The sequence below is a fragment of the Triturus cristatus genome, chromosome 12 (genome assembly GCF_964204655.1).
Source record: "Triturus cristatus chromosome 12, aTriCri1.1, whole genome shotgun sequence".
NCBI classification, from domain to species: domain Eukaryota; kingdom Metazoa; phylum Chordata; class Amphibia; order Caudata; family Salamandridae; genus Triturus; species Triturus cristatus.
The window spans coordinates 588,240,607-588,253,513 of NC_140595.1; the positions used below are offsets into that span (position 1 = coordinate 588,240,607).

Sequence of the window (12,907 nt, forward strand, 5' to 3'; positions counted from 1 at the left end):
TGCGGTGACAGTCCTCGCAGGACTTAAAACCGGGCATCCAAACTGCACCAGGAGTCGAAGACTCAATGACAAAAAGCCTAAAAAAGTCTGTCAAAAAATGACTGTGGGTACCTGCTCTTCCCGGATCTGCGCTTGCTGGCGTGGAAAACGTCAGAGCGCGTGGGTGGCGTCTAAGTGGCGCCTGCGACTGCATCTCGGCGACAATGACGCCAACGACGGACGAGGAGCCTCACGACACCACCTATTGACGCGCAGGGGTACTGCTGACGAAAACTTTCCGGATCCAGTCTGACGCCTGGGGGTAATTCTAAGGTAAGGGATCTACCACTATGTGTTTCTTTCAGATAAGCCTTTTAACGAATCAGAATCCAGCATTTACAAAGGAAAATGACACAAGCCAATGAAAAATATGGGCAGTGAGTGGGCGGGCCTTCAAGGCCATGCTCGAATACAGCATGGCTTGCAGAGCAACCTATGCACTGCCCAGGCTCAACCTAAAAACCGTCCCACACACTGGACTGTCAGAACAGCCCATCGGGCACTGCAAGACTACCATATAGGCCAGTCCGACCCTGCAAATGGCCTGGCTTAGCACAGACAGGCACATTTGGTGCTGTAAACTAATCTAAAAGTGCACCCTGCATTAGCATGGCTGGGGACTTTCCAGGGTGAGGTCACTGTATGGGGTGCATTAATCTGTAGTCAATTGTCTGTATAGCTCTAATAGAGAGGTTGGAGGTGGGGACAAAAATCTTACAAAAGAATTACAGGAAGGACCTAAGTACATAGATTTTGATGCAAAGAATGGTTCTGGAGAGGGAAGGTCTTACCCAAGAAAGAGGGGCTCTCATTTTCACATACTGGTTTATTTAAAGTGTACCACAAATGTAGCTAAAATAGCAGTAGAGCAGCAGCCGCACTCCAAGAGAGGCAGTCACATACGATTACATAAAAACAATCTGGGAGGAGAAGGGGTCTATGAAAAGACAGTTCTAACTTCAGAGTAGGCTTATGCCCTAGAATAGTCTGTCGTATGACACGTACCTCTCCGCAGACAGCTGTGTGCTTTTGCCTTAGTATGTTGAGTTCATTCTGAAAAGCATCTCTCTGTTAACAGAAAAATAATGTTAGAAAGTAAACAAAGCAGCAAGTATGACTTACAGGCAGAGATCGTGCCAGCTGCGCCTATTGATCGCTATGGGCATGGAGTGGCTGCCCTACTAAGGCACATACCAAGAAGCCTGCACTCATTTGCACTGCGGTGGGCTGTAAACTCACTCTGAAATTCGTGCACCGATACCTTGTTCACACACCAGTAAATATCCCTTGGACTGAGTCCTCCGTGGGAGGCACAACTCTCCTCCTCTGCACTATTCCCAAGAGTGCACACGGTGCCACTCCCCACCGCACAATGCCCTTCATCTGGTATAAATACAAGGTAACACATGCCTCACAGTTTATTGTTTATTAGTCAATTAAAACCATAGACACAGCACAATCATATGGTAAAAAAGCAATTAAAAATTAGGAATAAAAGGTCATCATATATCTACTTCAGCCATTGAACATCGTATTAATGGATTTTTACATTTTCTTTCAACCCTTCCTATCTATACAGATAAAAATGCCAAATACAGATGATAAATATCTCGGGATGACTGATCAAGCACCGACAATATCCTTAGTTGGAGTAAAGTGAAAATTTGCAGGACTGCCAATTTTCGTTCTCCTAAATACACTGCTATAGGTGGTAAAGTGCTTGTGTGCAAGTTCAAGGAGTGGGTGTAGGGTCTATGATAAGTGAACAATCGTTTTCAGCCAAATAAGGTACATATAAAGGTACATATATACAAGACTGTGCTTTATTAAAGTGCAAATGTGCAAAACAACAGTGCCAGATTAGGTGAATTAACCTTAGCAAGATGGGATAGGGAACCACCACTAGTTCCAAAGGTCGCCCAACTCCATTAACCTGATACTATTATCAAGATGATTCTTGTGGGAGCCGTTTCCCCGTTGTAAATTAATCTCGCACCAGACTACATTTGCCAAAGTGTTATCGGCCGTTGCACGCAGTTTATGACAGAGCTTTACAAATGTCGCCGGCCTGGCAATTGACTGTTTTGTAAGAGAAAATTCTAACCGGAGTTGAGCAGGCGAGGCTGACCTAGGTTGCCTGAAGGTTTGTTCATAGGCTTTATAACGCATGCCTGTATTCGTGTATTGCCTTTGCTATGGCCCTAAATGAAGTTTTGGAATCGCCCTCGTGCTGCGTATTGTGGCACCACTCTTACCCTGCACACCCCTGGCTTGACACTGGAACTGCACGCCTCTCACCTATTCTACATTGTGCTACATCATCATTTGCGTGGTAACAAGATAACCCTCCCGCCCTGCCCCGCTTCTCAATCTCACCAGTCATTAGTACAGAGGCCTTCTCACTAGATGACATTATGCCGTCACCTAGTGCGAGTGCACGAGGGCATTAACACCGGCTCCACATCACCCCCAGTCTTCGACAGCCCCCACGTTGCACTCCTCCCTCACTCTATAGTGCTTTCCTCTGGGATGAGCGGCAACATTAGCTTCAATTGATGTAACGGCTACCTGGACCAACTCGATGGAAATACAGACTAACACTGAATTCAAACTTTACAAACTCACACTCACTAAAGCCCACACTGAGTGAGCGCAATTTGGTACAATTCTGTACCACGTGACTTAAAAGTTTGTGGTCATATTAAAGAGTGTTACGTATTTTTGCACTGCCATGAGAATGACTACAAAATTACAATTGTATGCAGCAAATAGTTGTAAGAATTTACATTGAGATAAACATGCTCCATGTGTGGCCTACTACTGCAGTCTTTACTAACCACACCAATATCAGACACGTTCATCCCCATGATTTTCAGAATCTCATTAAGCTAGCCATCAGGGCTGCTGCTAACTGTTACATATTAATTTACACACTGAGTTATCCACACCACACATTGTACATGCACAATAACAGCCTAAATGTAGGATCACAGAAGCCAGTGTGTGGTGTGATGCACACATTAGAATAATAGGATAGGCACCTAGGCAATCGGCACCACTGTGAGACATCTTACTGGTGTGTGTTATACAAATGTCAATAACATAACTCACACAAATTAGCTCACAGTCAATCTGCTTTAGAAAAGCACATTCCCTGCACGGCATTCCGTAAGCCCACCACAGTTCAGATGAAACCCAGTATGACCTACCTCAATGTAAGGGCGTGGCACCAAGACTGCACACTTTATCTGAAAGAAACACGTTAAGATTCCTTACCTTAGAATATTCCCAGGTGTCCGGCTGGATCCGGAAAGATTTTTCGTCAGCAATACCCTTGCGCATCGCTAGGCGTCGTCTGCGGCTCCGCGTCCGTCGTCGCGTTGACGTCAGTTCTTCTTTTTTCTGCGCCAGTAAGCGCAGATCCGGGAAGAGCATACCCTTTAGTCACTTTTTGACTAAACTTTTTGGACTTTTTTGGTTCATCTTTCGAGTCGACCTCGACTCCTGGTGCCGGTAGGGATGCCCGGCTTCAAGCCGTGCGACGCCTGTAACCGACTGATGTCGGTTACGGATCACCACCATCAGTGTCTCTACTGCCTTGGGGCAGACCATGATGCCCAGTCGTGCCCCGACTGCCGGGCCTTGACCTCGAAGGCTAGGTGGGAGCGGTCCCACAAGCTCCTCGAACTCCGACAGTCGGCTCCACGCCGCTCGAGGTCCCGGTCGAGGAGGAGGTCGAGGGACCGGTCGTGGAGCCGAAGTCATCACCGCTCGTCGGGTTCGAAGTCCTCGCATTCAGGTAAGTCGAGGCACAGTTAGAAGAAGTCGAAGAGGCAACATAGCTCTTCTGACTGCCCTCGCCAGTCGTGCGACTCGGCTGAGGGTTCGGGTGGCACCACCCACGCGGCTCCGTCGGAGCCGCAGGAGTCACATCCGGCCCCATATCCTCCAGTCCCTGGGCCTAACGTGACTCCGGACGAGGTTCGAGACTTCCTCGTGGCCATGAGGACTCTCGCTCTGCCGTTGCGGCCTGTCGGCACACCTTCGGGCCCCGCGGGACCGCTTGGGAGGCCTAGCGAGCCGGCGGCTTCGGCCCCGGCGCCGTCATCAAATTCGGTCCCAATGCCGCAGGAGTCAGATGACGGGGACGACTGGGAGCGGTCTGACGACCCTCTGACACAGCAGTGCCAGTTTAATCAGGACTGGGCAGAAGAGCTGGGGGATGTCAGTGGTCTCGATACTTCACCTGACACTGGCTTCATCTCTCCTCCCTCCGTGGCTATGGAGGAGGGTGCAACCTATTCTGTGGTGCCGTGCAGGGCTGCTGAAGCCCTTCACCTGGAGCTCCCTGCAGCGGCTGTGAGGACTAACCTCCTCACTGAGGTGCTTCAACTGCCAGTAAGCTCTTCGGAGCCTCCACTGCAGTTCAATGAAGCACTCACTGACGTTCTGATGGACACCTGGTCCAAGCCCTCCACAGTCACTCCTGTGGACCGGAACGTGCCTGGCACCACCGCCCTGCTCCGGGCCACCCCAGCTTTCTGTCAGTGCACCCCACCCCTGAGAGCCTGGTTATCCAGGCCTCTACTTCCCAGACCGCCTTCCCGTCCGCTCCTCCGGATCGGGAATCCAAAAGGTTGGAACAGTTTGGGAAGAAGCTGTTTTCCTCCCTCAGTTTGGGGTTGCGGTCCATTAATACCGCGTGCCTTTTGGACCGTTACACCCACTCCTTGTGGGATACGGTGGCGGACGTGCTGCCCCGGAGGAGGCCCGGACACGGCTCGCCCAGGCTCTTGCTGAGGGGCGGGATGCAGCACGGTACTCAATTCGATGTGGGCTTGACACCACGGACTCGCTAGGTATGGCGATTGCGATGACGGTGGCGATTCGTCGCCATGCCTGGCTGAGATCCACGAATTTCTCCGGGGATGTCCTGAGCACACTCATGGACATGCCCTTTGATGGCCGTCGCCTTTTTGGCGACAAAGCGGATAGTGCGCTGGAGCGCTTTAAGGACTCCAGGGCTACGGCCAAGTCCTTGGGCCTCTTGGCCCGCGCCCGCAAACTTCCGCTTTTCGCCCCTTTCGTGGCCAAGGAAGGGGCGCCCCCGCACGGACGTCTAGCCACAGGCCGTAGATCCAGCCTCAACGCGGTTGCGGACGTGGATTCCGCCGAGGCGGAGCAGGGGGACAGAGAGCCGGTCAGCCCACATCTGCCCCCGCAGCATCTGCCTCAAAGCCTTCCTCGTCCGACCTCTCAGGCCCATTCCACGCCAGTGGGAGGCAGAGTTCGCCATCACCTGCTCCACTGGCGTACCATCACGTCAGACAGGTGGGTGCTGCAAATCGTCCGAAGGGGCTACTCCCTCCCCTTCGAGGCGACCCCTCCAGCCATGCCACTGCAGTACCACCGCATGTCGGGGGATCACTTGCAACTTCTGCAGGAGGAAGTTACGGCCCTCTTGGCCAAGGAGGCCATCGAGCGCGTTCCTGGCCCAGAAGTAGGTCGGGGTTGTTACTTCCACTACTTTCTGGTTCCCAAGAAGGGCAAAGGGGGCCTACGCCCTATCTTGGACCTCAGGAGTGTCAACGCCTTGCTCCAGAAGGAGAAGTGCAAGATGCTCACCTTAGCTCAGGTTCTGGCTGCCCTAGACCCTGGAGACTGGATGGTAGCGTTGGACTTGCAGGACGCATATTTCTACATCCCCGTCCTGCCGGCCCACCGGCGTTACCTGCGGTTCACGGTAGGCCACGAGCACTTTCAGCTTACCGTGCTCCCCTTCGGCCTCACCAGTGCCTCTCGGATGTTCACGAAAGTGATGGCGGTGGTCGCAGCTCATCTGCGCACATTAGGGGTTCCAGTCTTCCCCTATCTCGACGACTGGTTGTTGAAGGCGGGCTCGCCCCAGGCAGTCGTCTCCCACCTCCAGACTACGGCCGACCTCCTGCACATGCTGGGGTTCTCCATCAACGTGCTGAAGTCGCATCTGAGTCCCTCCCAGAAGCTTCTTTTCATTGCAGCGTTTCTGGACTCGGCGCTGTTTCGGGTCTATCCTCCAGAACAGTGTGTTCGGGATATTCAGGCTCTGATTCTGATCTTTCAGCCTTTATCCCGAGTTTCGGTCAGGTTGGTGCTGCGGCTGCTGGGTCTAATGGCCTTCTGCATCCTGCTGGTACATCACGCCAGATGGCGGATTCGGGCTCTGCAGTGGGACCTGAAGTTCCAGTGGGCTCAACATCGGGGCAACCTGTCCGACCACGTCCTGATCTCGGAGGGTACTGCAAGACAGTTGCAGTGGTGGCTCACGGACCGCGATTGCATCAGTGGCAAATCCCTCTCCCTACCCCAACCGGAGCATGTAGTGGTGACGGATGTGTCCCTCCTGGGATGGGGGGGCCACATGGGAGAGGCGGAGATCAGAGGCCTCTGGGCTCCGGCGGAGTCCCGGCTCCATATCGACCTATTTGAGCTGCGGGCGATCTGGCTTGCACTGAAGGCATTCCTCCCTTCTGTTCGGGGGAGTGTAGTGCAGGTGTTCACGGACAACACCCCCGCCATGTGGTATTGCAACAAAGAGGGCGGGGTGGGGTTGTGGACCCTTTGTCAGGAGGCTCTGCGCCTCTGGACATGGCTGGAACATCAGGGCATCACCCTGGTGGTTCAACACCTGGCGGGTTCTCTGAACGCCAGGGCGGACGAACTCAGCCGCCGGTGCATGATGGATCACGAGTGGCGTCTGAACTCGGACGAGGTGCAAGGCCTCTTTCAGCAGTGGGGAGAGCCTTGGTTAGATCTATTCGCCACCGAAGAGAACGCGCAATGTCATCAGTTCTGCGCGTTGGAATTTCCAAGGCGGCACTCGCTCGGAGACGCTTTTCATCGCGAGTGGAGTTGCGGTCTGTTGTACGCCTTTCCGCCTATACCACTTCTGCCCAGAGTGCTGAAGAAGATCAGGCGCGACTGGGCCCAAGTCATCCTTGTGGCTCCGGATTGGGCATGAAGATACTGGTATCCCGAGCTACTCAGTCTGTCAATCGATCCCCTGATTCGACTGCCTCTTCAGGAGGATCTTCTGTCGCAGCAGAAGGGGACGGTCCTCCACCCGAACCTGTCCAGCCTCCACCTCCATGCGTGGAGATTGAGCGGCGACAGTTGATGTCATTTGACTTGCCTCCTGAAGTCTGAGATGTCATTCTGGCAGCCAGGCGTCCCGCCACTAAAACGGGATACGCCTGCAAGTGGAACAAATTTGTGGCATGGTGCACAGCAAAGGCTGTGGATCCCCTTTCTGCCCCTCTTTCTGAAGTTCTCCTCTTTCTTCTTTCCCTGGCACAGCAGGGCTTTGCTCTGGGCACCCTCAAGGGATATCTTTCAGCTGTTTCTGCCTTCTTACGGCTTCCTGATCAGCCTTCTCTTTTCAAGTCCCCTGTTGTTGCTAGATTCTTTAAAGGCATTACTCACAAGTTTCCTCCTGTCCCTTTCGTAATGCCTCAGTGGGACTTAATCCTGGTGTTAACCTATCTGATGTGCGCTCCTTTTGAGCCACTTCATAATTGTCCTCTTCATCTTCTGACTCTTAAGACTGCTTTCCTGGTTGCCATCACCTCTGCCAGAAGAGTGAGTGAGCTCCAGGATCTTTCTTCTAAACCTCCTTTCCTCTCTGTTCATCCGGACAAGGTTGTTCTCAGGACTCGTCCTTCCTTTCTCCCTAAGGTGGTTACTGCCTTTCACATAGGCCAGTCTGTTACACTGCCCACCTTTTTCCGCCACCGCATCCCTAGAAAGAGGAAGAGAGGCTCCACCGTCTGGACCCAAAACGTGCGCTCTCCTTCTATCTGGACCGCACGAAACAGTTCCGGGTGGACGACCAACTCTTCGTTGGCTACGTGGGCGCTAAGAAGGGGCGGGCGGTGCACAAGCGAACCATCTCTCTGTGGGTTGTTTTGTGCATTAAGGCCTCTTATTCCTTGGCTAAGTAGGAACCTCCTGTGGGGCTGAGGGCCCATTCCACTCGGGCCACAGCGGCTACTACTGCCCTGGGACGGGGAGTCCCTCTGCAGGGCATTTGTCAGGCAGCAACGTGGGTCTCGCTGCACACGTTTGCCAAGCATTACTGCCTGGACAGCCAAGTCCGGAGAGACGGCTTCTTTGGCTGTTCCGTTCTCCAGAACTTCCTGGTGTGATCTTGGTTCGCAGTCCCACCACTGGGGTTGGTATTGCTGGGGTATCTATTCTAAGGTAAGGAATCTAACTAACGTGTTTCTTTCAGATGAACAAGTTACTTACCTTTTTTAACAATATATCTGTAAGAAACATTAGTTAGTTAGATTCCTTACCGCCCCATCCATCCTCCCCGTTCTGCGAACTGATATCTAGGGTTAAGGTCATCCCTTTCAGGGCCCTAGATTCATGGCACCAGTGTCGGTTTCTTGCATGGCTCTGCGTTCCTGGTGCGGAAAGCTATGTACAAGAACTGACGTCAGCGGGAGAGGTCGGTGTCTAAGTACTCCTACGACGTCATCCCGGCGATCACGATGCCGACGACGGACGTGGAGCCGCAGACGACGCCTAGCGACGCCCAGCGACACCCAAGGGTATCGCTGACGAAAAATCTTTCCGGATCCAGCCTGACGCCTGGGGATATTCTAAGGTAAGGAATCTAACTAACTAATGTTTCTTACAGATATATTGTTACTGAAGGTAAGTAACTTGTTCTTTAGGTTGAGCATTCGAGACCTCTCATATATACTTAAGAATATACTTCTTTGTGTGCTTCCTGTCCGCACACTGCTTTTCATTTGTTTGTTTCATTGTCCTTTAAAAATCCTTGCTCGTTAGTGGTCAAGACTTCTCTTTGTCCCTCCTTTTTGTCTTTCTGTTTCCTCCCACGTAGCAGGGACAAAGTATTGTATCATTAAGTGTGTTGGTTATTTATCTGTTGTTTGAGGGACTATTTTTGTATTTGTTTCCTACTTGTGTGAATGTTTGCCTGTGTTTTCAGCTTTGGTGCCCGTAGCGGCTTGATTCTTTTGTTACTGCACAACGGCATGGGAAGGCTCTCCTTTGCACAGCTGCTCCCCCTGCCTTTGGAATTCCAACGTGATTGACAACAGGCCTTTGTGTGATGGAAAACAGGCCTTTAAATCTTATTAGCCTAGTGCGCATTTGATTTTCTCAGCGCCTCAGCCGCGGTAGCCTATGTGCCTCGTGTTTTTTGGGTTTTTTTTGTCCCGCGTGGCTGCTGATGGCTTTCTGCTGCATGCGCAGTGAACATCTCTCATCCCTCAGTCAGCCTGGCCCCCTTTCTGTTACATTTTGTCCCGAGCCTCCTACTGCTGTGTTGGGCGCCGGTTATCATCTTCCGCCGGGTCTCATCTTCTGCTGGCGAATGTGACCCTCCTCTGTGCCAGGATTATTGCCGCTCCCTAGTCTTGTTGGGTTTGAGGAGATCGTGTGTTCACAACTGAGAGGCCCAGTGCCCTCATTGGTCTTAAGAGCCGGATGACAGCCGCCGTATTCGGGAAGATGCAGATTGGGTTTTATGTGGGGATCAAGTGCAGAAATGGTGAGTACAAGTTCACCTATTCATTCCCCTGTCTTTGAACACCCTGCAGCCCTCTGTCTGACAGCCGCTTCTATCTCTAGTGCCTAGAGCTCAGGATACCAACCTCTCCAAGCCCAGTCTGGAGACACAAGAATGACTTGGACCCGGTAATATCTGATCTTCTTGAGAACTCTGGGCAGGTGTGGTATGGGAGAAAAGGCATACAGGAGGCCTGAGCTCTACTCGAGACAAAAAGCATGTCCGAGCAAGAGCCGCTTTGGAAACTCCAGCACGTAGAACTGCTGACATAGTGCATTGTCGGCGGTAGCAATGAGATCTAACCAGACCCACTGCAGAAAAAGACCTTGCACCACCTCCGGATGGAGACGCCATTTGTGATCCACTAAGCATATTTGGGTGAATTTGTCAGCCCTGGTGTTCATAGAGTCAGCCAGGTGTTGAACTTCCACGGCTATGCCCGGTAGTTTTAGCCATGTCCAGAGACGAAGGGCCTCTTGACAAAAGGTCCACAACCTCACCCCACCCTGCTTGTTGCAGTACCACATAGCGATGTTGTTGTCCGTGAACACTTCTACTAGCTTCCCCTTGATGGGGGGTAAAAAGTCTTCTCGTGCCAGCTGGATAGCCCGGAGCTCCAGAAGGTTGATGTAGAGTCCAGATTTCGCCAGAGACCAGAGTCTCTGATCTCAACCTCCCGCCCATCCCTAGAGTGATGCAACTGTCACCACTGTCAGATCTGGTTGGGGAAGGGAGAGGGGTCTGCCGCTGACCCAATTGTGGTTTGTTAACTACCACTGCAGATCTTTTGCAGTTCCCTCTGAGATCTGTCCTAAGTTGGAGAGATTCCCCTGATGCACCCATTGTAACTTCAGGTCCCATTGTAGAGCCCGAATATGTCAGCGGGCATATGTAACCAGCAGGATGCATGAGGCCATAAGACCCAGCAACCTCAGAGTTAGTCTCATCGAAATCCAGGATAGAGGCTGAAACATCAGTATCAAAGCCTGAATATCCTGGACTCTCATTATGGGAGGATAGGCCCAAACTGCATCGTGTCCAGAACAACTGGGATAAAAAGGAGCGTCTGAGAGGGAGTCGCATATAATTTTGGCACATTGATAATGAACCCCAGCGAATTCAAGAGGTTCACCATAGTATGGACGTGGGAGACGACAGCCTGGGGCGAGCCCACCTTAAAAAGGCAATCATCAAGATAGGGTAAGACTGGCACCCCTAATCTCCGCAGATGAGCTGTAACTACCACCATCACATTGCTGAACACCCGAGGGGCACTGGTAAGGCCAAAAGGGAGCACAACAAACTGAAAGTGCTTGTGGCCCACTGTGAGCCGCAGGTAATGCCTGTGGGCATGCGGGAGGGGTATGTGGAAGTATGCGTCCTGCAAGTCCAATGCTACCATCCAGTCCTATGGGTCCAGAGCAGGCAGGACTTTAACGAGAGTGAGCAATTTGAACTTCTGCTTCTTGAGGAACACATTGAAAGGGCTCAGGTCTAGGACAGGACAAAGGCCTCCGTCCTTCTTGGGCACCAGTAAGTAGTGGGAATAATAACCACAACCTACTTCTGGCATCGACACCCTCTCTATGGCTCCCTTAGGCAAGAGAGGGGTCACCTCCTGGTGGAGCAAAGTAAGATGGTCCTCCATCAACCTATCGCAAGCAGGTGGCATGGGTGTAGGGGTAGTCAAGAAGGGGAGGGAGTAGCCCCTTCGGATAATTTGAAGAATCTATTGGTCTTATGTTAAAGACCTCCAATGGGCTGGTGATGGGGTATCCTGCCTCCGACTGAGTGCCCATGATGGTAAGAGGGTAAACTATAAGAGATTGGAGGCTGCCAGGGAGGGGAGGTTCAGTGGACTGGCCGGACTTTGGCTGCCTGACCCACAAGGCCTGCGGTTACCATGTCCTCAGCCATGCAGATGCTGGGAACTTTGTGCACTCAGGTGACTGGGAGGGTATGGACTTGGCTGGAAGCCCCTTCCGTGGCCACAAAAGGAGCAAAAGGTGGATTTGGGTTGGTGAGGGGCCATGGAAAGGCCCAAGGACCTGGCCGTAGCCCTGCTGTCCTTGAAGTGTTCCAGTGCTGAATCCACCTTGTCACCAAAGAGAATGAAGGCATCAAAGGGCATGTCCATAAGCAATGGTTCGACATCCTCTGAAAAGCCAGTTGTTCTCAGCCACGCATGGCGCTGTAAGGCCACTGTCAAGGAAACCATTCTGCCTAGCGAGTCCGGTAGTATCCAGTCCACATCTGAGCATGAACTTAGCTGCATCTCTCCTGTCAGCAACAGCATGGGAAAGTATGGTCCTGGCCTCCTCCAGAACCATCGTCAGCACCTGCACAAATGAATCCTACAAAGCATGGGAATAAGGGCCCAAAAGGCATGCTGTGTTCATGGACTGCAGTGCCAGGCTGGTGGAAGAACACATCTTCTTGTTTAAGGTGGCCAGCATCTTGGATTCCCTATCCAGTGAGGCCACAGGAAATGCACCAGAATTTAGATGGGCAGTGGAGTCTTGGACTACCAAGCTCTCTGGGTTGGGGTGTTGTGTGAAGAAATTAGTGTTCCCTAGGGCTGGCGGTGGCAGCGGGCAATCGTCCTGTTTACAGCAGCCCCTGTGCAAGAATTGGACCAAGTCCCAAGCAGGACGTCTGAAAGAGGCTTCATTAAAAGGGAGAAGCGTTACTGAGGGGTCACTCCTTGCTGAAGCACCACTGTCAAGACGTTTGCCTTGATTGCCACTCAAGGACCTCGGACAACCTTCTCACCACCATTGCAAATGACTCTCCTTTCTCCATAGCCACAGTAGGGGGAGAAAGCAGGCCAGTATCTGGAGAAGTGTCCAGTTCACCGGCATCTGCTAAGTCCTCCTACAGTCCGCGTTTGTCTTTAAAGGTTGGTATTCTTTAGGGGCCAGCAATCCCTCCCAATCTTCCCAGAGTCCTAGCCCATAGGAATTGAATTGAATTAAATATTTGTAAAGCACTCTGCCACTCTCAAAGGAGCATCCTTGTGCTGTGCAGACCAGAAGTGGCTAAGGTGACTTAGGCATAACAAAATGACCTAGAGAGTATAATAAATCAAAGAATCAGAGAGTAGTGTAGCAAATCACAGGCTGCAAAAAGCCAGGTCAGGGCTCAGGCTCCGATCTGGAAGGTATGGCTCCAAGCGTAACCGGAGACAGAATTCGACGATGCCCCTCTGGCTCTATGTTGGAGTCAGGGTTAGAATGGGGATGGTGCTGCCAGAGGGCACCAGCGGAGGTAGGAGCAGCGGCATCA

At 52.1% G+C, this 12,907-nt stretch overlaps 1 protein-coding gene across 1 annotated transcript in view; it reads right to left on the reverse strand.

Annotated features, from left to right (window-relative positions):
- Nucleotides 1-12,907, reverse strand: part of PMFBP1 (polyamine modulated factor 1 binding protein 1) — a 2,019,859-nt gene that overhangs the window by 195,772 nt on the left and 1,811,180 nt on the right. Inside the window, exon 40 of the mRNA XM_085636957.1 lies at nucleotides 1,045-1,107. Within this exon, the coding sequence (XP_085493083.1) occupies nucleotides 1,045-1,107 (63 nt within the window). The remainder of the gene's footprint in view (nucleotides 1-1,044; nucleotides 1,108-12,907) is intronic.